This window comes from Trichosurus vulpecula, chromosome 3, assembly GCF_011100635.1.
Source record: "Trichosurus vulpecula isolate mTriVul1 chromosome 3, mTriVul1.pri, whole genome shotgun sequence".
NCBI lineage: Eukaryota > Metazoa > Chordata > Mammalia > Diprotodontia > Phalangeridae > Trichosurus > Trichosurus vulpecula.
In genome coordinates, this window is record NC_050575.1 from 377,828,025 (window position 1) to 377,853,543 (window position 25,519).

At 42.9% G+C, this 25,519-nt stretch overlaps 1 protein-coding gene across 1 annotated transcript in view; it reads left to right on the forward strand.

The window, feature by feature from the left end:
- Positions 1-18,587, forward strand: part of LOC118840807 (cocaine esterase-like) — a 38,072-nt gene extending 19,485 nt beyond the window's left edge. Inside the window, exons 5-13 of the mRNA XM_036748159.1 lie at positions 3,326-3,479; positions 4,787-4,891; positions 5,795-5,893; positions 9,643-9,783; positions 12,039-12,113; positions 13,279-13,426; positions 14,803-14,925; positions 17,030-17,108; positions 17,989-18,587. Of these exons, the coding sequence (XP_036604054.1) occupies positions 3,326-3,479; positions 4,787-4,891; positions 5,795-5,893; positions 9,643-9,783; positions 12,039-12,113; positions 13,279-13,426; positions 14,803-14,925; positions 17,030-17,108; positions 17,989-18,172 (1,108 nt within the window). The 3' untranslated portion in view covers positions 18,173-18,587. The remainder of the gene's footprint in view (positions 1-3,325; positions 3,480-4,786; positions 4,892-5,794; positions 5,894-9,642; positions 9,784-12,038; positions 12,114-13,278; positions 13,427-14,802; positions 14,926-17,029; positions 17,109-17,988) is intronic.
- Positions 18,588-25,519: the final 6,932 nt, after the last annotated feature.

Genomic DNA, 25,519 nt, shown 5'->3' on the forward strand with positions numbered 1-25,519 from the left:
TTAGTGAACCACTTCATCTCGACATTGACCCCTTATCCTATGACAAATCATTCTCTGCCAAAACTCAGACTTGGCTTATTCCTGTCTTCCACTCCTTTTGCTCTTCTGTGAATACAGCTGAAAGAAACTAGAGAAAATCATGAAATTGTGTTGCCTGGGTCCATCGAGATTAATGTTCCATAATCTTAACTGGGTCCTTACTGTGGCAAGGCAATCTTTCTGCACGTCCATAATCAATTCACTATCTCACTCACCAAGAGTGGCTTTTCTAAACCTTTGCATCTCTCCTCCAACTTCTCATGGCTCCTCTTCTCCTCACCATCTCAACTAAGAATCTTGCTTTATATTTTCCTGGAAAAAATGAGGCCATCCACTGAGCTCCCTCCTTATCCCACATTTATCAGATGCCTTCTGTTACTCTCTCCTCCTTTACCTCTGTCTTCAACGAGGAAGAGGATCTTTTTTTCACTAAGGGTGTGCTTTCTACACACACAAATGATCCCATTCTTTCCAGTTTTTTCACTGAAGATTGCCCTTTCTATCATTCGTATTTTCACTATTCTTTAATCTCTCTCTCTCTCTCTCTCTCTCTCTCTCTCTCTCTCTCTCTTTCTCTCTCTCTCTCTGTCTCTCTCCCCCACCCTTCCTCTCTTTCTCCCACCCTCCCTCTCTCTCTCTCCCCTATCTTCCCCTCCCCACTGTCTACTGCTTCCCTACTATCTAGAAATTTGCCCGTGTCTCTCCTCTGACCTTAAAAAACATTACTGGTCCCTCCCTCCCTCCCTCCTTCCATCCCTCCATCTCTCCATCCATCCATCTATCCATCCCCAGTAGTTATCATCTCGTACATCCCTTCCCTTTTATGCCTAGACAGCTTTTTTTTCTTTTTTCTTACTCTCTTTACTCTCTTCAGTCTGGCTTCCAATCTCCGGAGCAGACCTACAGTATCCCATCTCCAACTATCTCAAAATTTATGTCCCATTATAAACTCAACATTTCCAAAATGAACTCTTTCTCTTTCCTGCCAAACCCCCTCTTCTTTACAATGTCCCTATTATTTGTTAAAGGCACCATCATCCTCCCCATCACCTGGCCTTGTGATCTAGGTGCCATGGTCCATTACTCACTCTCTTTACCGCAATGCCCAATCTGTTGCCAAGTCTTAGGGAATCTACCTTTGCTGCATCTCTCGTACACGCCCACGTCTCTCCTCTGGCAGTACCACCATGTTAGTGCAGGCTCTTACCACATTACACTTGGACTAATAATGCCTGCTTGATTGACTCCCTTGCCTCTTCCCTCCCTACAACAATTCATCCCCCACTCAACTGTCAGTTATCTTCCTACAGCACTGGTCAGACCATCACCCCCTTATTCAGTCAATTAGTCAGTTAACAAACATCTTTTAAGCACTTATTATATGCGAATCACAGCAACAAGTGCTTGGTACACAAAGGAAAGTCAATTTCTACCCTCAGGGAGCTCAATTCTAATGGGAGACAACTTATAAACAGCATGTAGATTAAAAATATCTACACTGTAAAAAAGAAGTAAGCTCAGAGGGAAGCTGTGACATTTGTGATTTTTGAAGTACATCTGTCATGTTGTTGTTATAAGTGATTGGACTCCAACCTGGAGTCACAGGGTAAGTGGTCCTAAGGACCATAAAACATTTAAACCATAGCAGACAGACAATACTTTCACATGTCCTGATTTATTCTTATCCCATGAGTAACCTCAGCTCCTGAATGGACTCCCAGCTGACTGCATGGGTGTGTGCCGACACCTGCTCTTGGAGTCCCTGAGTCCTGCATCAGTAAAGGATCTTGGGGAAGTTCCCCACCATACCTGGGTCTGATTAAGAATGCCTTCTCTCACATGTGGTGCTGATTGTCCTAACCAAACCTTCTTTTAAGGGCTAAGACTGACCTGCTCAGATCCCACTCTGAGTGTGTACTCCCACCATGATCTTGCTACTGTACAAGTCTCCCTCATGTGAGTGCCCTGAATCTCTGTCTGTCAATGCAGGTTGTCATACTGTGTGTGTGTATGTATTGCTTTTATTTTTGCTTGCTTGGTACACCACATGGTAATGAACCTCATGTTTCTCTAAGATTCCCCAGTACCAATTTCCTATAAAGTGTCAAACTGGGTTCCTTTCTCTGGAAGGCCCTGGCAGCAAAGGTTGTATGGGGGGAGGGGAAAGATGCAAAGTGAGATCTTTTGAAGAAGGTGGGATCAGAGCTGTCTCAGATTCCTTCAAGCAATTCCAGTCATAGGTATAGCCAGGGAAAGTTGGACTTGGGGGGCAGAGAGTTGTGTTTGAGGAGAACAAGGCATACAAAGTTGCTGGATTGCAGAGTTCATGGAGATGAGCCTGGCCTCCTCCTAGGTCTCTTGTCTTCTCAGGCTCCTTCAAATTCTCTGCCAACTTCCTGATCCTTGAATAAGATACTTCATTGAATCTGTTCCTTTTCACTCCTCCTTTTGGCTGGCTTCAGGACTCAGTGGTAATCCTACCTTCTGCAAGAAACCTCTCTCTGTCTCCCTAACTGCCAGGGCCTTCCCTCCATAACCATCTCCAATCTATCCTGTATAGATCTGGTTTAGGTCACAGCTGTTTGCATGTTGTCTCCTCCATTAAAGCGTAAACTTCTTGGGGGCAGGGACTATGTTTACCTTTCCTTGTATACCCAGAGCTTGATGTAGTTCCTGGCATGTAGTAGTTGCCCAGTAAATGTTTCTTGACTTGACTTGACATTCTAATAGAGGAAGACAAAACAAAAAGGAGACCTAAAAATAAGGAATGGTAAGGGAGAGTGGGTACAAGGCATCTGGTGGTGAGGTGAAAGATATCAAGGAGTAAGCTGGAAGGGAAGAAAACAGCATGGTGGAGGCTGCCCCTGGAAGACCCAGGGAGCCACTAAAGAGGCCTGCACTGGGAGTCCTTCAGGTAAAAGAATTCAAGAGGTGTTTCACCAGTTTACATCTGTAAAAGAAGAACAACAAGGACTAGCATTTGTATAGTCCTTTAAGGTTTATAAAGTGCTTTATAAATAGTGTCTCATTTTATCCTTGGAACAACTCTGAGCCATATATGCCATTATTATCTTCATTTTACAGATAAAGTAACTGAGGCAGAGGTCTAAGTGACTAGCCCATGGTCATGCAGCGGGTAGATAAATACTGGTACTGCCAAGTCTTGTTCCAGCAGTCTATCCCTTACATCATTCAAGTGGATGAGATGGCCTTTAAATCTCTTAATCATATGAACTTGGTGCTCTTCTTCAGAGTTCTCCAACCTTGTCTAATATCTGGATTTCAGCACTGGGGATGAGCATGCACCTGGCAACTGGGGTTACCTGGATCAGGTGGCTGCCCTGAGGTGGATCCAGAAGAACATTGCCCACTTTGGAGGAGATCCTGGCTGTGTGACCATCTTTGGGCAGTCTGCTGGGGGAATCAGTGTTTCCTCACATGTAGGTGGTAAATACATGACCTTAGCTTGAAGGGGACCTCTTGTATCCAAACCCAAGTTCTCCATGGGTGGGGAATCTGTGTCCCTGACGGTACATGTGGCCTTCTAGGTCCTCAAGTGAGGCCCTTTGACTGAAACCAAGCTTCACAGAACAAATCCTATAATTAAGGATTTAAGTGAAGTTTGGGTTCAGTCAAAGGCCACACTTTGGGACCTAGAGGGCCAAATGTGGCCTCATGGCCACAAGTTCCCCACTCCTAGATGGACCTAAGTTTTCTTCTTCCTCTTCCTCTTCCTCCTCTTTCCCGTATCCTCCCTGCTCTCAGAAGCATTGGGGCTACTGACTTCTTTCTCTAAGGCTGGAACCTGTCCTTGTCTTTCATCTGGAGATCCTCCTACAGTCCCCTTCCCTAGTTCCAACTAATCATCTAGGCCTTTCTTACTCTTAATTTACTGGAGATAAAAGATGAGATATTCATTTTTAGAGGCCTACTAACAACTTCAAATAAGAGCAAAAGGATATATGAGGCAATGATAAAATAATTCCTGGCCCAATGGATCCCCAATTTTACTATTGAGATTCATCTCTTCCCAATGGTGTTCAGAGCCTCACTACACCTTCCCACGTGGCCTTCTTGACTAGTTGTGGCTGCAGATCTGCTTTCCCAGTCTTTATCAGTGAGCCTCTGAGAGCTTAGTATGGCTGACCCTCAAAAGACACACATAAAATCCATCAGGGGGCTTAGAGGCAAAGACCTTCTGGCACATCACAGACATAGCTTCCAGGCTGTGATAAGGCATGGGAGGAAGACTTCAGTGGAAGAGCAGTGTTAAAAAATAAATAGCTGATGGGAAAGTTGGAAATTTCCATGATATAGTGTGAAAAACTGTTAGATTTAAAGTTATTTGATCCTAACAACAACCCTGAGCTTTCTCATATCTATAAGCAATGTGACTTTTTAAGGAGGCAGGGCATAGGAACAGCATTGCTGGGTTACAGAGCACAGGCATCTTATCATAGCATGTCACTGAACCACCCAGATAGTCCAGGACCATGGTGAAAGTTCCTTAGCCTTCTTTTCTGTCTATCTATCCTATAGGGTTGGTTGTACCAAAGGGGCAAAGGAGAGGGTCCCATAGTGAGGCTGCTGTTTGGGACTGTCCTATATGGTTAGCTTAGAGGTGTGACAGGGTAAGTAACAGTCCTGGCTTTCAGACTCACAGTCTCTCCATCTCTGCTAAGCCAGGAGTATCTGGGTCTTCTCATGACTGCTTCCTCCTCCTCTCTGCTGTGCTTTGCTCCCGCAGGTTCTCTCTCCCATGTCCAAAGGCTTGTTCCACAGAGCAATCATGCAGAGCGGTGTGGCCACACTCCCTGGCTTTATTTACCACAGATCAGAAATGGTTACAAATGTAAGTTCCTTGTTCTTTGGTCTTTGCAATCACTCTTATCCTTCCTTAGGCGTAGTGGCCTCCTAACCCCATGACCCGGTGTCCCATTGACTTTTCAGGTCTCCAGGGCTATAAGAAAGTACACTGAAATGTCATTTAGTGTTCAAGCTGACAGTTACTGTAGAAACCATCTAGTCCAACCTCTTCATTTTACAATGGAGCAAACTGAGTCACAGACATGGAGAATTCAGTTCCTGGCTCTATTTCTTCCTCTGCCTGTGATTGTAGGTCAGGCATTTCCTTCCTGGTGCCTCAGTTTGTTCCTCTGTAAAAATCGGTTCTATTAGATGGTTTGTAAAGTTCCTTCTAGCTCCGAATTCTATTTCCTGACACTCCCAGAACAGCAGGAAGCATTCCATAAGGGGGCCCAGGTACAGGTGGGATGGCATGATCTGTGAGGTCCCTTCTACCTCTCTGTTTCTGTCATTCTGTGACTTGACCAAGGTCACACGATGAGTTGGTGACTGAGATGGGACCTGAACTGAGCTCTCTGGGCCAAAGTCAGGCCTCTTTCAACATACCAGACCCCATCCTGTGTTATTTATGGATATTTAGGTCTTTGCTCCCTGAGGAAATGGCAAACTTTTTGGGAGCAGGGACTGTGTCTTTGTAACCTGCCCCTGCCCATCCCTATCCCCACTGACTGGCACTGAGCCCTATACAGAGCAGGCTCCTGATTGGGGGACTCACTCCCTTTAGACAGTCAGATTCCAGCTTGGTGTCCTTTTCACCATTACTGCATCATCACCTATAGAAATGATCCTTTGCTAGCTTACTGAGGAGTATGAAAGGATCCCTCTGTTGTGATCCAGGCCAGGGGTTCCTCTCTGACAGTATTGACTCTTTGTGGGTGCCTCTTTGCAGGTTGTTGCCAATCTGTCTTCTTGCGATAGACATGATTCTGCCTCCATGGTTCAGTGCCTGAGGAGCAAGTCTGAGGATGAGATGCTGGCCATCACCAAGGTATGTAGGCTGAGAAGCAAGGGTTCCAGTCCCAAGAAGAGCTTCCAAGACAGCTTGGGGAGGGCTGGACACCCAGCCTTCATTAGGTGGGATTGAGGTGAAGATCTGGGAAATGTCCCTCTCTACGCCTCAGTTTCCCCTTACTAAATAGATGATCTTCAAGGATATTCCCACCTCCAATATTCTATGTCTGAAGGTCTCTTCTCACTGATGTTCTGCTTTCTAGGATCTCTTCTATACCTTCAACATTCTGTGCTCTCAACTTATTTTGTCTGCTAAGGTTCCATCCCTTCTACTCTGGACATACTATGTCCTAAGAATCCTTCCAAAATTCTATGTTCTAAACATTTCAGGTTTTAAGGTCCTAAGCTTTTTCATTCTCTAGTCATCGAACTCTTCCCACTCACACATTCTCTGTTTATAGAATAGAAGCTTTAGAGCTGGAAGGATCCATTCTAATCTGATTCTAACATTCTGGGCTCCAACATTATTTTTTCCCAGATTCCTTCATCTACTGGTATTCTATCTTTCCAGATTTCCCCCCAGCTATAACATTCTATGAGCCAAGGTATGGAGGATGCAGCTAGGTGGTACAATGCATAGAGTGCTGGGAAAGCTGACCTGAGTTCAAATCTAGCCCCAGACAGTAGCTGTCATTTAACCAGTTAGCCTCAGTTTCATTATCAAGAAAATAGGGATAATAATAACACCTACCTCCCAGGGTTGTTGTGAGGAACAACTGAGATAAAACTGTAAAGCGCTTATTAGTACAGTGCGTAGAACAAAATAAGCAGTAAAGAAATGTTATGGTGGTGATGATGATAATGATGATGATGTTGATGATGATGATGACGATGATGATGATGAAGATGAAGGTGGTGGCAGTGATGGTGGTCCCTTCTAGCTCCTATATTCTGTTCTTCATCACCTTCCAGATCGAACACCCTATGGATGTTTGGAAGAAAGAATCATAGCTGTTGGAAGGCTCTCTCTGTCCTCTGGATTTCATAACTCTCATCTAAATATTCCTGTCATAAAATATTTTTATGCATATTATCTAATTTCAATAATTTTGCAGAAATCATGTACCATTGGTAGTACAAGTATGATGTTATTCCCAAACTACAGACTTGGGAATTAGAATCATTGAGTGGAAGCAGTGAGAGATCAGAGAGCTATTTGCTTGTATATTTGCATCCTCAGAGCCTAGAACACTTTGTGGTTTCATTTACTCGTCAGATATCTATAAAGGCAGAAACTGAGTCCCAGAAGGGTTAAGTGACTTTGCCAAACTTCACATAGCTTGAAAGTATCGAGATGGATCCCTGAGCCCAGGCCTTAGGACCAAAATCTTTATTCATCCCACCACAGTGCTTCCTCAGAGAAATGGAGTTCTTTGTCTGTACTAACTTAGTAGCAAGAGTTAGAGCCACATCTATTGCATCAAATTGTTTAGTTGTTTTTCAGTCATGACCTCATTTGGAGATTTCTTGGCAAAGATACTGGAATGCTTTGCCATTTCCTTCTCCTGCTCATTAAGAAACTGACACAAACAGGGTTAAATGACTTCCCCAGGATCTCACAGCTAGTAAGTGTCTGAGGCCAGATTTGAAATTAGAAAGGTGAGTCCTTCTGACTCCAGGTCCTGTGCTCTGTCCACTGTGCTAACCAGCTCCCCCTACATCTAATTACTCTCTCTATTAGCAATGTTGACTTTCCTTCCTTCATTCTGAAAACTATTCTGTTTTTATCCCGATTTGGCAACAGTTTCTTCTTCTGCAAAATGATGAGGCTGGACCAGATGTTCTTCTAAAGTACCTTCCAGCTCTAAATCTCCAGTCTTAGGAATATCCTTTGCCAACACACCTGCGTGGTTGAGTTTCATTTTGGCCATGCAGACACCAAGGGGATGGGAGAAGAAAGGATTCCTGACTTTCACTCAAACCCAAGCCCAGAACTCGGAGACTGAACACTTGGGGGCCTCCATGACTTTTCTGCCTTATCTCCTATCACTTCCTGCATGCACTCCATGCTCCAGCCAAACTCGTCTGTCCTCAGTCTTCTAAATGTTCCCTATATTCTCTTACCTCTGTGCCTTTTTCAGATGTGTCTTATGTCTGTAAAGTTGTCCCTTGTTATTATCACACTGATTTATGAAATATCTTTCTTATAATAATCCATGAGGTAGGGAGTACAAGAGTCATCACTCCCATTTTATAGGTGGGTGAACAAACCTCTGAGGAAGTCTCAGTGAATAGAGAATTATGCCTGGAGTCAGGAACACCTGACTTCCAATCCAGCCTCAGACACCTACTAGCTGTGTGACCCTGGGCAACGTCTATTTGCCATAATCTACTGGAGAAGGAAATGGTGAGCCCCTCCAGTATCTTTGCCATGAAACTGCCATGGACAGTACTGATGTGCTATGGGCAATGGGAACATAAAGAGACAGACACAACTGAATGACAAAAACAAACCTCTGAGCAGCCTAGAGGTGGTGACTTATCCATTTCTCCAGCATCACAGTCAGTAAACATTAGACCTGGGATTCAAGCCCATGTGTCCCAGTTTTATATTCAGTCTTCCTTCCTCCCTCACCTTGCTGCCTCTCACAGCCCCCCTTTGTCTTTTGAATTCTTTCCCATCTGCTAAAGCCCAATTCCAATGCCCTCCTTTAAGAAGCTTTATAGGAAAAAGTTCTTGACAATAATTTAATCCACTGTCCTCATTTTGTAGGGGAGGACACTGAAACCCAAAGAGACATAATTTGCCTCAAGTTACAAAGTCCATTAGTGGCTGAGCCAGGGCTAGAATACAGATCTATTGACTTTGAGGTCAGGTCTCTCCTGCTGGTCATTTCTGAAGCATTTCTGGAGCAGCTTCTGTGTCCAGGCTGAGGGGACACAAAGTTTGGATAAGAGATGGGTCTGTGAAGAGCTCTCCTAAGGGCAGAGAGCTTTGTGCCATACACAGGTAATGGAGCCTAAGTCCACGGGGGTATCACAAGCATGTGCACTGGGAACTCTGAGGAAGGGAAGGGCCCTTCTGGTCATAGCAGAGAAGGCTATATGGAAGACATGGCAGTTAAACTGGCTCTTGAAGACAGTGAAGAATTTCCACAAGTAGCAGGGAGGGGAAAAACTGTCCATGTGGAGTGAAGTGAGCCAAAGCAGACAGGTAGGAAAAGGTGCTTGACTGTGGAGAGGCAAGAATCCATGGTTGGTGAAACATGATGTACACAGTATAGGTCAGAGTCCACATAGTGTGATATAGGTCTGGAACGGTAGAAGGGAAGGCTCTGAATGCCAGGCTGAACTGTTGGAGGTTTTCTTTGGGCAATGGGGAGCCACAGGGCTTTTTTAACGCAGTGCAGTGTCATGAGCAAATGTGCCATGAGGAAGGTGTGTGTTTGTGTATGATATAAATTATAGAGGGAAATAGGGAGGCCAGTTTGGAGACTGTTTCAAGGGTCCAGATAAGTGGGCACTGCTAGGTGGCTCAGTGGAAGGAGCATGGCCCTAGAGTCAGGAGGGCCTGAGTTCAAATGTGGCCTTAGACACTAGCTATGTGACCCTTGGCAAGTCACTTAACCTTCATTGCTTCTGAAAAAGAAGAAAACCCCACAGAGTCCAGGTAAGTGATAAAAAGTGTTTAAAATTAGATGGTAACAATGAGGATGCCGAGAGAGTTATACTTGGAAAGGAGATTGTGACAATGGACTTATCTGTTTTTTCTGCTTCTTTCTTTAGCATTTCAAGTTGATCCCTGGTGTAGTTGATGGGCAATTCTTCCCCAAACATCCTGAAGAGTTGCTGGCTACAGAAGAGTTCTACCATGTCCCTTCCATCATCGGTGTGAACAACCATGAATTTGGCTGGGTTATTCCTGTGGTAAGGTTCTAGGATTTCCTGTTCTGTGCCATCTTCTTTCTGATCTTGATTGTTTATGCTTCTCTAAAGAATCACAGAGTTTCCAAGTTGGTCAGAACTGTGGTCACCATGGAGTGCGAGCCAGAGTTGAAGGAGAATCCTTTCTATAACTTACTGGATAAACGGACATCCAACCTCTGCTTGAAGACCTCCAAGGAGGGAAAATCTACCCTCCTGAAGCAGCTCCTTCCACTTTTAGGCAGCTCTCATGGCTGGACAGGGCATTATGATATCAAGTAGAAATTCACTTCTTTTTCAACTTCCACCTGTTGTTCCCAGTTCTTCCCTAATGGCAAATGGCACCAGTTAATTTCCTCTTCCAGGTGACCATTCACTAGACAGTTAAAGACAACTATCATGTCTGCCCTGCCCTAAGTTTTCTCTTTGACCAGCAAAGCAAGTTCCTTCAACGCATCTCTACTTGGCAAGACCATGCACGAGTCCCTTTTCAGCTTCTCTATTTTCTGCCTCAAATGTGAGGCTCAGAACTGAACAAAAGATTCTAGATAAATACTTATCCCTTCCACATTGCCAGGATTGGGGGTGCAGTGCCCCCCTTGATCTGAAAAATCAATAAAATTTTTTGCCCCCTCCCTGTGGTAACAGAGAAAAAAGGTTGAATTATAATAGTACTAAAGGGTAACATATGTTGATATGTTACAATACTATACATATATTTTATGTATTCCTGAGTTTCTACACTTTTTCTGTGTCATCAGCTGGCTTTCACCTGTCATCTGCGGCTTCCACAAAATTTTCCAAAATTCCATTTTATTTCTTATGCCTACTCAGAATACATCAAAACTATGATGAGGGAAGTTGCAATATGGAAAGGATACCTGTAGCCTCCCCAGGGCAGAGCACAAAGCGACTCTCACCTCCTTATTCTAGGAAGTTGTGCCTCTCTTAATGCTGTTTAACATCATGTTGCTTTTTAGGTTCCCATATTACCCTGTTGCCTGCTTATGAACTTGTGTTTCAACATAATCTCTACATCTTTTTCAAATAAATTGTCATCTAACCATGCCACCCTCATCTTGAGGTTGTAAGACTTTGTCCCCATTATATGTCATCCTAGTTTGATCAATCCAAAATTCTAGTCTTTCAGGTCCTTTTTCTTTGGATCCTGACTCCATGATTCAATATTAGCTGGACCTCCTGACTTTATATCATCTGTACACTTGCCCTTCCTAAAATCAGAACTGTTACCCTGAACAGGCTTCCCTCAAAGAATTGGGAGTGATTCAACCTTTGGTTATTTCCTTTATGGATCACTCATTTCATGTGCAAATCTGCTCAGATGTTTAGGAAGAGATGCCCAAGCTAAGTCTAGTTCCCTTTTGGTTAAACCATCCTCTACAAATCTCTTTGTATTTTTATTTTTAAAATTTTTAATTTTTGGAGACAATTGGGGTTAAATGACTTGTCCAGGGTCACATAGCTAGTAAGTGTCTGAGGCTGGATTTGAATTCAGGTCCTCCTGACTCCAGGTCCTTTGCTCTATCCACTATGTCCCCTCTCTCCTTCAAGTCTCTTTATTTTAAATGAATAGTGAATAATACCAGCTGACATTAACATAGCCCTTTGTAATTTGCAAAAACGTTTTTCAATATGCCCACTCTGAGGTAGGGACCCTTAAGATATTTATCCTCACTTTGTAAAGTAGAGAACTGAGGCTCCCATTAAGGAAATGATTTAAGCCCAGTCAGAGCTGGGACCAGAATCTGGGCCTTCTGATGTGACATCAGGCTTCGGTCCTATGGACTTCAGGTCGTCATATCTCAAGACCATTGGGTCGATATTAATTTTACTATGACTTATTAACAATCATTTGTCAGCTCCCTCCTTAAGCATATGCATGTAAAGTGGGTCTATTTACACTAGTCAGAAAAATAGAATTCTCTCTGCATCATTTCTATCACAAAGTATTATAGGAAGCATCAGTGATTGTCTAAGGGCACTGGTCATTATGAAGAAACAGCGAGCACTGTTTATTATGTACAGGGCATTACCTACCATTTTGCTGGTCATTTGCAAAATATCTTGAGCATTGTTCAATGTGTATTGGGCATTATTCACTAATTCTTCAACAAATCTATGGCACTGGCTCCTTCTTAAGGGGTATAATGACTTCCTTGCATTAGATTTGTTTAAAAAATGCTGGATTTTGTATAGTTCTAAAGACCATTCCCAGTGAACCATTTTTCTCTACATAGGGAATTGACGTTCCCGGATTTAAGGACAACATGGATAAAAACAACATCCAATCAGCATTGCACGCTCCATTTTTGGTGAGATACCAGTTAATCAACCTTTTTTTTTTAATAAGCAGCTACTGTGTATCAGGCACTGGGCTAGGTTCAAGGACAAAGTGAAAGAGTGCCTGCCGTCAAGGAACTTGCATTCTATGAGGCAGATAACCTGCACATCCAGAGACAGAGGGAAACCCTACACAAAGCAAATCTTGGGGGAGGGGTAAGGCCCTAGCAGCTGGAGGAGGGAGGAACCAGGAAAGATGTTCTATAGAAGGGACTGTTTGAGTTGAGTATGTCCAATGCAGAGGCACTGAGATGAGAGGTGGAATGGGAAGTGGGAGAAGTCAGGAGGTCAGCATCTTGAGTCCAGAGCGTGCGGAGGGTAATGATATAGAAGAAGACTGGATGGGGTCAGGTTGTTAAAGACTCTAAATTCCAAACAGAAGAGTTTATGTTTAATCCCAAAGGTAATGGGCATCCACTAGAATTTACTTAGTTGGGGCAGGGGAGTAAAATGGTCAGATCTGTGCTTAGAAAATTACTTTGGAAGATGAGTGGAGGAGTGCTTGGAATAGCGGGAAATCTCAGACCCAGGGACCAATCAGGAGGCCATTGAAATAGTCTAAGAGAGAGCCAATGAAGGTCCTTCCACCTTCTAAATTTCATTTTTCATGGTCACAGAGTGGGAACGGACCCTGGAGACCCCATGTAGCTCGGTTCTTTCCTTGAGCCCCACATCCCTTCTACCCCAGGCCCAACAACTAGTTGTCTATTATCTTCTTGAAGAATTTAAGCCTGAAAGAGGAGGCCCTGGCGGGGATGTGGGAAAGTGATCTAATTAGATCCAGGACCTATGAATAGCAGGCAATCTTGAGTCGGCTTATTCTTTGTGGTTGGTGACCCCTTTTGGGGGTTTTCTTGGCAAAAAATACTAGAGTAGTTTGACATTTTCTTCTCCAGCTCATTTTATAGATGAAGAATTGAGGCGAACAAGGTAAAATGACTTCCCCAGGGTCACATTGCTAATACACATCAGAGGTCAGATTTGAATTCAGGTTCTCCTGAATCTAGGGCCAGCACTACACTATGCTATGTAGCTCCCTTCCTTGTTCCTTACCATCGGCCAACAAGATCGCCAAACAATCCACTGCCAAGTGAGTTCATTTTTCTGTTACACTCTCTCTTCCTGGATCTCCTGTAGGGTCTTCCTCCTCAGCTTATACGTTTGATGATGGAAGAGTATGTAAGAGATACTGAGGACCCTGGAGAATATCGAGCTCAATTCCAGGAAATGATGGGGGATTTAATGTTTATTATTCCTTCCCTCAAAGTGGCCAAACATCATCAGGGTGAGTATGGCATGACCCCTTTTCAGAATCTGTGTAAGAATATCTTCTCTGGGGCAATATGTGTGTGTTTCCCACATACTCATGCAGAAGGAGGTTCCTGCTTCTGGCTTTGCTATTGTAGCCTCCAGATTGGTTAAACCTTCTTCACCTTCCTTCTTCCTTCCTACCTCCACCGAATAGCAGCAGGGGTTTGTGGGGGAGTCTCTGACCATTCTTTACAAATAATAATAATAATAATAATAATAACCCACATTTCTATAAGTATATGTTCTCAACATTTTTGTGGGTATACAACATGGACCGCTTTGGCCATCCAGGGAAAGCTACAGATTCCTTCCAGAGCAATGTTTTCAAATGTGTCAAATAACATAGCTAGCATAGCAAGCCGATTTCATTGAAATTGAGCTATCAAAGTGCTAAACTAAAAATAAATCAAAGAACCCTGGTTAGAGGGTTTTATTGGTATGAAATACTTTACATCCATTGTCCCCCTGGATCTTCACAACAACCTCATCCCCATGGATAGAACATTGGATCTGGAGTCAGGAAGACCTGAGATCAAATCCAGACTCAGATCCCTTCCACCTGTGTGATCCTGAGGAAGTCATTTAACCTCTGTTTGCCTCAGTTTCCTCAACTACAAAATGGAAATGATAATATCACCTCAGTCACAGGGTTGGTGTGAGGCTCCAATGAGATTGTATTTAAAGCACTTAGCACAGTATGTGGCACAAAGTAGGTGCTGTATAAATGCTTATTCACAGGGCAGTTAGGAGGCACAGTGGATGGAGTGCTGGGCCTGGAGTCAGAAAGACTCCTCTTCCTGAGTTCAAATCTGGCCTCAAACAATTATTAGCCATGTGACCTTGGGAAAGGTACTTCACCCTCTTTGCCTCAGTTTCCTCATCTGTAAAATGAGCTGGAGAATGAAATGGAAAGCCACACTAGTATATTTGCCAAGAAAACCCCAAACGAGATCATGCAGAGTTGAATATGACTGACAAGCAAGTGAATGCCTATTCTCTTCCCCTCCCCTTCCAATTTGATGGGCCAGATATTATCATCTCCACCTTATAGCTGAAAAAGCAGCCTCAGAGAAGTGAAAGGATTCCCCCAAGTTCATGTAGTCAGTCATCATCAGGCTCAGGATTCCAACCCAGGTCCTGTTACCCCAGACCCAGCACTTGTTCTGCCTCACTGCATCAATCTGGGACAGTATTTGTTAAGGGGCTGCCCAATAGCAGCTTGCTTGCTAATGGCCAGCTACCATTGCCCCCCCCCCCCAAAGGAGGGTGTCAGGCCAGGGGCCCCTGACACGTGGCCCTGCCCTGTGTACAATGTGTCAATAACCATGGCTGTTTCTTATGTTTGCCTAGGTCCCAGCTCTCCGGTCTACTTTTATGAATTGCAGCACCGACCAAGCATGTTTAATGGCGTGAAGCCGGATTTTGTGAAAGCTGACCATGGTGATGAAGTGCATTTTATCTTTGGAGTGCCTTGTAAGTAATGGAGATGGGATGGAGTGGGAAGATGTGGCTTGGGATGGGGGGCAGAGGGGGTAGAATCCCAGGGTGTCTGACCTGCCATCTCCATCATCTACCTTATTCTCTCTGACATCCCCTTCCAATGCTTCAGCCCATTTAATAATAATAGCTATAGCTAAAAGTAGCTAGTATTTATATACTGCTTGAAGGGTTACAAAGAGCTTTGTATATGCCATTCTCATTTGATAACCTAAATGCAGTCCTGCAAAGTACATGCTGGTGCTATCCTGATTTTATCGATGAAGAAACTAAGGCTGAGAAGGGTGCCTCAGCAAGCCAAGAATCCCTGAGCTAGTTAAGGGTCTGAATCAGGATCTGAACTCTGCTATGTTCAGCACCCACTTAACCTATCATCTACCTGCCGTTTGATCTTCCCAAATATCTTATGGGATAGCAGTGGGGGAAAGGAGGTGTCTGTTATATAGAACAGGAAAATGAAGTTCAGGGAGAGGAATGGCCTTATCTAACATCACAGAGTTAGCAGGTCTAAGTCAAAATCCAGTGTTCTTTCCCCCGACCTGGTTTCCCCAAGAAGCCCTGAATTGGGGCCCAGCTGACTGAGAAGAGCTTTATTTTTTATTTTTTATTCTTTGTATTTATATCTCCAACCCTTGGTATAGTGTTGGGGATAGAGGAGGCAATTAATAGTTACCTGATTGAGTGAGTGGAGATTAAGGTATCAGCCTTGGAAGTCCCCTTGATTGTTCTGATGAACTGAATAAGGAGAACGAATCAGTAATCTATTCAATTCATTTTACATGATTAAGCACATACATTTTAATGCAGAGCCATCTGTTCTACTCTGGGGAAGACACAAAGATAAATACCATCTCTGACTTCCTGGAGTTTACTACCCAGAAAGGAAGATGAGGCATGAAGGCAAAAAATGAATTTCCTTGTGTTAGTGGAGTGGTGACCTCCGCAATGACCTCATGCTCTCCTCTGATGCAGACCCTAACCTTTCACGCCATCTCATCCTTGGTTATTCTTGTCCTTGTGCTTCCATGAATCCTGCACAGAGGATCTGTCTAATGTGCTGAAAGCCTTCCCTCCCTCCCTCTCCCTCCTTCCCTCTTTCCCTCCCTTCTTCCCTTCCTTCCTCCATTTTCTCCAGTTATTCTGGATTCATTTTCCCCAGCAGTGCATCTATTTGTTGATTGTTGGGCAAAAGTCTCACATTTAGCATCTTTGGAGTTAATGTTTGTGGATGGTCCCAAATCTGTGTTTTTGGAAGTCTTCTCTCCCTATTTTCATCTCTCTGCTCCTGTCCTGGAAGAACTGGAAGGCCTGTCTATCCATTTATCTGTGTCATGATGTGCCATGGCCATTGAAATCATGACCTTATGGCCCAGCTGCTGCTGCTGAGCTTGTCTGCACTGCCCCGGGCAGGGATCTTGAATGGCAAGCACTGTCTGGTGCAGGGGCTGTAGCCAGTGCCTTTAGAGCCACCAGAGCTTGTGCTATGCTGCTGTAACTTAGAATAGTAATAGTTATGATTATAAATGACATTTATAAAAATCTTGCCATCATTATAATTATATGTAATAAATTATAATATAATATACTTTATTGTAACAATATATATTGTAGTAAGTATCTAATAATATAATGCAATAATGATATCTAGCATTTATGTAACACTTTTAAAAGTCTTGCAAAGCACTTTTTACATATTATCTCTTCCTTTTTTTCCCCTCTCAACAACCCTCGGGTACAGGTATTATTGCCTCCATTTTTCAAAGAAAGAAACAAAGGCAGAGAGAGTTTAAGTGACTAGCTCAGGGTCACCCATCTAATCAGTGTCTGAGGCTGGATTAGAACTCATTTCTTCTTGATTTCCACTTTATTTTCTGGGGATAGACTCAGTTATGGAGTCAGACAGAGTAGGCCAACAGAAGGCCCTCTAGGAGGGGAGTGACATGAGGGAAACTGTTGGAGGAAGATAAGATCAGTGGCCAGAGCAGGATTGACTGGATGGTTGGGGCTGGGGACTGGAGGAATTAAGGCCTTTGGGTCTGGATTTTGACCATAACTGAGATGTTTGTTTTTCTGTTCCTAGTTTTAGGAGATGGAAGAGAAGAGGAAAAACTCCTGAGCCACAGGATAATGAGCTACTGGGCAAACTTTGCCCGTCATGGGTGAGAAAGCTGCCCCTTGGTTTCCTAGTGGTTTCCCAGTGGGGTAGTGCCTGTTCCTTGGCACATAAAGGTTTCCCACTTACATGAAGTTCTCTGATTGAAATTTGTTCAGGAAAAAAGTTAATTCAATGTGGATGCAAGGTCAGATGAACAAAAATAGCCCTTCCCCAAATTCATGGTCAGGGTTGGGTAGATTGTTGCCCTGGAAGACTCCCCCTATACATAGGTGTCTTGAAAGGATAACGAGAAACATCAGCAACTCTTGTGGCCCTCACCACTACCCTTCAGACTACTCTTCCCCGCCTTGGGAATCATTGGGCCAAGTGATAGTAGCAAGAACCTTGGACATGGAGTCCAGTGTTGTGTTTGATTCTTTGTGATGCCATCTAGAGTTTTCTTGGCAGAGATACTGAAATAGTTTGCCATTTCCTTCTCCAGCTCGTTCTACAGATGAGGAAACAGAAGCAAACACAGTGAAGTGATTTGCCCAGGGTCACAGAGCTAGTAAATGTGTGAGCCTGGATTTGAACTTAGGTCTTCATGATTCCAGGTCTTGGTTTATCCATTGCACCACCTAGCTGCCCCAATGAAATGGAGTGCAAGGAAATGAGTTCAAATCCTGATTTGGCTACGCATTCCGTATGTGAGTCCTTTCACTCTTTGGACCTTCCTCCTTAGGTGCATAGAAAGGTGCAACATGAAAGATGAAGACCAAACTACTTATGGATGGATGAACAAGTCTCTCTATGGGTCCTGCCACTGTCAGCTGACTCCTACCTTGGGCTCTTCCTTGGCTCTCAGGCTGAGCTAAGGCTGGCTTGCTAGACTTGTCAGTGCTGTGGCCATCTTCAGGTTCTGAATGTTTGATTTTTCCTCCCAGGGACCCAAATGGTGCAGACCTTATTCACTGGCCAGTCTATGACCAGAAAGAAGAATACCTACAGCTGAATTTGCAGTTTTCTGTGGACAAGAGCCTGAAGAGGGATAAGTGGGAGTTCTGGACCAAGACTGTGCCTCAGAAGATGAAGGAATCACAGGATGAAAAAGCTCATGTGGAGTTGTGATCTCTAAGCATAATCATTTTTGCAATTGTTCCAAACCAATAACACTCAATCATTTGCTTTGAGTAGGTCCTTCGTCTCAACTAAAGTATAATGTAGTTGTGAGAGAAATACTTTGGCTCTTACTCATTACTGCTATGGGAGAAGAATGTAAATGAAATCCAGAAGGAAAAAAGCATTAATATAGTACCTACTCTGTGCTGGCAACTGCACTAAGGAAACACAAATATCATCTCATTTGAAAAGGACCTTGCAATTCTGAGACAGTGGGGATCTGATGAGAGCAGCCGGTTCATCCTTTCTCTAGAGAAAAAAACCTCTAGTTCATTTTTAGAATTATAGTGGAGATGGCTTATTTTTCTGTCATTGTATCTCTAGGGCACTTGGTAGAGAAATAATTAATGCTTTGATCGATCGATCCATGACTGAATGATTGATTTAGAATGGGAGGGGTATTAGAAATCATTGACCAAGAATGAACACTGAGGCCCAGGGAAGGTAAAGGACATGTCAATGGTGATGCAGACAGTAAGCAGTTAGGTCCTCTGATTCCAAATCTAAGGCTCCTCTTAGCACACTGAGCGGCTGTCTTTGTCTTTATCAATTAACAAGCATTTCCTAGACATCATTTCTGTGAGGAGACCATGTGGTACACTGAGGGTCCTGAAAAGAAAACTTCAAGATAACCCAGCAAGTCAAGTGATTCTTTCCTTGTAAAGAAGCAGCATAGAGAGAATCAATATCTCTGAGGTGAAACTCAATGTGGTTCTTCTACAGGGTTCTTTTTATGCAGAAAAAACACTGAAATCAAAGGAAATGTTTCCTCTATTCTGAGTGGTTATGCTAACAAGGTATTTCACAATAACAATATATTTTAGTAACAGGACATATGTAGGGGTATGCTGGTCAATGTATAACAATCAGCTCTCTGAAAAACTCACAAGACACACTTTTAAATTATGTTAATTAATTATTAAATCATCTTATTCACATTATTTCCATCACTTTCCTAACTTTAGAAATCAATAAAATAATGACCCAAACATTAATTTGTAGTGGATGACAATTTTGAGGTGCAAATGCTCATGCTGAAAACTTCACAAGCAGTGATTCAGGCTAGGTAAGAAATAAGGTAAAGAATGGCCTCTTTTACCTAGTCTCAAAATAAAATCAATCTGGGAGAGGAAGACCCTAAGGTTTTCTAGTCAAAACAGAGAGCTGTTTACATTCACTCTGAGCCTTCAGGGCCCAAACAATGACCAAGTGAGTGTGTGTGTGTGTGTGTGTGTGTGTGTGTGTGTGTATGTGTGTGCTTACCTGTGCATTTATATGAGATTGTCCTACATTCTTGAATATGACAAAACTGATACCACTATGTTCGAGAAAAGTTACAGTGTGTCAATCTGTGGCTGACCAGACCAATATGACCTTCGAATACTCTACCACAGGTCAGGCGCAAAGAATCCATGTGAACATTTGGGGTGGATTCCCTAAATTTGTGCATCTAGCATTTCCTTTGAGTTACTTCAATTCTGCTTTGCTCAGAGAACACAGCACCCTCACTCATGAGGGCACACCATGCTGGGCTGTCTTGTGCCAGTGTCTCCCATGTTATATAATCAATCACAAAATTCTTAAGACAGACTTTGAAAGTCTCCTTGTATTGCTTTTTCTGACCACCACATGAATTATTTTTCTGTGTGAGTTCTTCATGAAATATTCTTTTAGGCAAGCATACATTTGGCATTTGAACAATGTGGCCACCTGATCAGGAGTTGTGCTCTCTTCAGGAGGGAAAGATACACAAAAGAAGGGAAGAGAAGGGAAAGGAGAGGGAAGGAAGACCTGCATTGCCCAACTGGAACTGAGCAGTTGGGTCCCCAGTGGGGAAACTCACAGTACTCACAGGCTTTTGTTTGTCCTTCATTCACAAAGAGGACTATGACATCTGGAAGGTGGTGCCATGGCTTCTAAGTGAATTGGATGTAAGTGAGGAAGGCCTGGGTCCAGTGGCCAGGAATAAATTGATCAGGTTGACTAGTGATGCTGCCCCCCACACCCCAGTCTGTGATAGAGCAGGGTTAAAAACTCAAGTTTACCTTGACTTCAAGACCAGACTTCTTTCTACAACACTAGTTGTTGCTTCTCAGAGGTACGGAATAATACTCCAAAGATGTATCATGTCAACTACATGCAGAGGATTATGACGGATGGTGGAAGGCATACAAAATTTAAGAGAAACACTTTCCCTCAAGAAGCTTATAGTCAAATGGGGGCAGGAGAGGTTTAGGATACTGAAAAATGAATTACCTACTATGTGCTAGACACTGTGCCAGGAGCCTGGATAAAAACACAAAGAATGAAACAATCCCACCTTTCTAGGAGCTTATGTCTTAACAGAAAAATTAATAAGTGTTTTTATAAGTATATGAAGAAAATAACTACAAGAGCATCAGAGCTTAGTATAATATGTGCTATTAGGTGGGGCTGGACGGTTTTGGCGAATTTTTACTTGCTAGTTTTGGGCACCTGTAAAATGGAACTCAAATGCCTTCAGGGAAGTTGCCTTCCTCTTCTTTGACCTGCTCCATATCAAGTCTTCAAATCCCAGCAAATAGGAAGATTATTGATGTCTGTTCCGATACAATTTAATTCAATTCACTGCAACACGCATTTATTGAACAATCCACTGCAAGTAGGGCATTGAGCTAGGAGCTGGGGATGCAATAAGAAAGAAAGAAAGAAAGAAAGAAAGAAAGAAAGAAAGAAAGAAAGAAAGAAAGAAAGAAAGAAAGAAAAAAAAGACAGGCAGAAAGAAAGAAAGAAAAAAGACAGAAAGAAAGAAAGGAAGAAAGAAAGAAAGACAGGCAGATAGAGAGAAAGAAAAAAGAGATAAAGAGGAAGGGAGAAAGGAAGGAGGAAGGGGAAAACAAGAGAAGGAAAGAGAAAGAGAAAGAGAAGAATAAAGCAAGAAAGAGAGAGAGGAAGACAAAAGAGAGAAAAAAGAGAAGCAAGAAGATGAAGAAAAAGAAAAGAGATGAAGGTAGGAAGAAAAATAAAAAGGGAAAATGAAGGAAGTAAGGGAAACTGGAAGAGAATGCAAGAAAGGTGGAGAGGAAGGGAGAGAAAGAAGAAAAGAGAGAATAAAAAAGGAAGGAGGGAAGGAAGGAAGGATGGAAGGAAGGAAGGAAGAAAAAGAATGAAAGACTCCCTGTCCTCAAGACATTAGGAGGACACGTACATATGAAAGTAAATATAAAATACATGTAACGTAAAAGTGAGAAGGAGGGGGCAGGAGAGAGAGAGAGAGAAAGAGAGAGAGAGAGAAAGAGAGACAGAGAGAGAGAGAGACAGAGAGAGAGAGAGAGACAGAGATAGAGAGACAGCAAGACAGTGAGAAAGACAGAGAGACAGTGACAGAGCAGAGACAGTTAAAAAAATAGAGATAGAGACAGACAAAGAAATAGAGGCAGAGCGACAGAGTGTCAACAGGTAGGGGCAGCAGGGACAGTCCCAGGTACAAGGTAGAACCTGAGCTATACTTGCAAAAAAAGTTTAAGTCAAGAAGGGTGAGAAGGAGGCTCCCTCTAAACATGGAGAAACACCTGTCAAAATCTTCCAGGCAGGAGATGGAGAATCATATGAAAGGAAACTCTAGCAGGCAGAGCTGGACTAGAAAAATCCATAGGGCAGCTGGATCCTGGAGGGCTTTGTTGATCAGGCTGAAACAATCTCAGCTCTCTGTGCTCCTGCAGAAAACCAGAACCAGAATTCTTCCTTCCACACACTCTCTTACACACTCATTAAAAGGGAGCTGGTGGAACAGTGGATAAAGTGCTGGGCTTGGAGACAGGAAGACCTGAACTCATATCTGGTTCTCATCCAGAAGCTGTGTGACACTGGGAAGGCATGCGACCATCTGTAAAATGAGGTTAATAATAACACCTTATACCTCCCAGCATTGTTGTGAGGCTCAAATGAGATCATATCTGTAAAGTGCCTTGCACAACTTAAAGCACCATGTAAATGCCAGCTATCATCACTATTTATTACATCCTCTCATACTGAATGCATGATCTCCTCACAGTGTTGTTCTTTCTCTCTTCACCCATGGTCAGTCACTCTAACTATGAATAAACAGCTCAGTCTGTACCCAGACAGGTCTCTATCCACTCTACAATATAACCACAATCCTAGAGCCACTTCCTGACTCATGCTAAGTTTCAGCCTCCTAGTACAGCTTTGACCTTTGGCTCCGAAGGTGTGGATGTTTAAATCTCTTTCTTTGCCTAATTAAGTTGCTAGGTAGTGCAATGGCTAGAATGATAGATCTGGAGTCAGGAAGTATTGAATTCAAATCCAACCTCCAGATATTTATTAGCTGTGTGATCCTGGCCAAGTGGCTTAACTTCTGTTTGCCAAGCTTCTTGTGAGGATCAAATGATATAATATTTGTAAAGCACTTTGAAAACAAATCATTAAACAAATGCTAGCTATTATTAGCTAATACCACTATTAATTCCAAATCATTTCTCAGAATTGTTGGCCTAGTTCACAGCTCCATCAGTAATGCATTAATGTGTTTGTCTTTACACAACTACTTCAACAGTGACTCCTCTCATATTTTGTCATGTCTGTCACTTTTGTGGTTGTGAAGTGAAACCTCAGGGTTATTTTGGTTTGTATATCTCTTATTATTAGTGCTTTGAAGCATTCTTTCATTTATATATCCCATAAAGCATGGTGAGGTTGTATTGGCAATCAAAATGGGCTATTAGCACTTAATTCAACCAAGTGCCCTTGAGGAGTTTGGCCTTTGTTTCCTTTGATTAATTCAGTGCCTTTGATTGAGTCTTACTAGGTGCTAAGCCCCAGGCCCAAACCCTTTTCTATTAGGTGCTAAGCCTATGTGGGTGTGAATTGGCAACTAAGGTGGGGCTCCATGTTGGGCCAATGAAGGGAGGTACTAACTCCAGAGCCAATAGTAAGAGCTTAAGTTCTAGTTGCTCAGATGATGTTTGATGATGGCTAAAGAGTACACAAAAAAGGGAAGAGGGCTATTTGCTTAGGGCTCTCACTCTTGGCCATGCCCTGATGTGGAGATTCTGGGCAGCTGTAGTTAAGAGCCCTCCAGCTTGTAAACCCGGATGTTTGGACTTTGTTAAACTCTGGTAACTATGCATTAAGATTTGAATCAGACAAGGTCTGTCTGTTGATATTTGTATTTGCTCTGAAGTTCAGAGTGCTGGCTTTTCACCTTGAACTAAGGGAATGATATTTGTATGCTGGGTTAAAGTAAGATTGTTAACCCCTTAACATTGCTTTCCTTAGTAAAGAAGATCAAAAGAACCTGGGCTTGCAGTGTTCTGTGAGCTGGTTGTTGTTGGTTTTATACTTCCATAGCAGCTGCTAGCCAAATTGCTGAAACAGAGGTATGGGGGTGAAACTATTCAAATTCACACTGACAGTTAGGTTTTCCATTGGGTTTCAGCAAGGTCTCACCCTTGCATCTCTATGGGATATCCATAGGGATTGTGGGTGATTCTCCTAAGGCTATTGACTATAGTTCTAGTTCTGCTGGGTTGTCTCCATATTATTTGACCCAATTCCAGTTAATATCTCCTCGTTATTATTGATACCAAAGATTATCTCCCCAGTATTATTTTATCCAATTGAAATCAATCATCTTTTACAAAGTAATATTTTCTGAGAAGGGAAATACAAACATGCCAATGGGACTCCCCTGTCTACCATCTTGGTCCATGAGAACAGGCTTGAACTTAAAGGAGCTGCTACAACGTTCTTGCCACTAAGTTCACTTCCAAATTCAATAGAGCTGCTGGTCTTTGCTGCTCTTTTGCTTCAGGACACTGCTGGGCTGAGTCCAATAGATTGCTTCTCATATCTGCTGGCAAATCTGCTGGTATGGACTCCAGATCCAGGATTTCTGAGGGCTGACTTTTCTCACCTTTCAAAACCTACAAGATCATAGCTATCTCCCATGCTCTGCCTAGAACTGGAAAGCATGGACAGAACAGGGATAGGAGAGCAGCTGTTCTAGGTGAGAGAGGGCATGAGTCCCTCCCCTACACAGTGACCCACAGCAGTTCAGCCTCTTAAAATGCAGTCACAGTGGAGACAGAGTTGTCCCCATTTGGTTGGGTTGTTTTTTTTAACTTATTTCAACTTTTTTTCTAAACTTGGTTGTGTTGGTTTTGTTTGTGCAAAACCTTTGTAATTTACAGTAATCCAAATGATCCATTTTGCATTTCATAATGTTCTCTAGCTCTTGTTTCATCATAAATTCTTTCCTTCTCCATGGATCTGATATGTAAACTCTTCCCTGCTCTCCTAATTTGCTTATTGTATCACCATTTATGTCTAAATCATGTTCCCATTTTGATCTTATCTTGGCATAGCATATAAGATGTTGGCCTATGCCTAGTTTCTGCTATACTGTTTTTGAGTTTCCCCAGCAGTTTTTGTCAAATAATGAGACCTCAGAAACTGCAGGCTTTGGGTTATTTCTTTATTTTCATCCTCCCAAGCCCCTATTTATATATAGGAAGAACTGAAGCCCAGCTGATGAATGTTAAAATCACTCCCATGCAATTCATATTGGGCTGTACTTTGATCTCCTTTGGGGATCAAAAGGCAAGTGCTCATCTTTCAGAGGCAGCCTGACTACTCCTTCTGATTGAAACGAAGTGTGGCCACATGCCAGGACAGTTGTGTAATCTCTAAATCCTGGATTCTAGGATGGGGAGTTGGGAAGAAACTTAAGGGCTATTGAATTCAATGCTCTTTTCCCATTATTAAGGAGGAGAAACAGGTATAGGAAAGGGAAAGGAACTGTAACAAGTTCCCACAGGCAGTAAATGAGAGCTGTGATTTGAACCGCTATTGAGCCCAACTCCAGTACTCTGAGCATCCAGCCTTGTCACCTACTACTCTATTCACATTTATTTTGTTGTTGTTGGTTGTTTTTCATTGTGTCTGACTCTCGATGATCCCACTTTGGGTTTTCTTGGTAAAGATCCTGGAGTTGGCTTGCCAGTTCCTTCTACAGCTCATTTTACAGATGAGGAAACTGAGGGCAAACAGGTGAAGTCACTTGCCCAGAGTAACACTGCTAGTCAGTATCTGAGAGTGGATTTGACTCAGGAAGATAAGTCTTCCTGACGTACTGTAGCCCAGTGTAACTACTTTCCATCTGCTTTAGTTCTCCTCCCATCTTCTGTCTCCCTTCTTCATCTGCTGTCTTTCCCATGCCCAGATAGCATTCCCCCAGTCTAATTCTGTTGAAGACTCTTCATTCAAAAACCCAGCTTGGGCACTGCCACTTGTTGC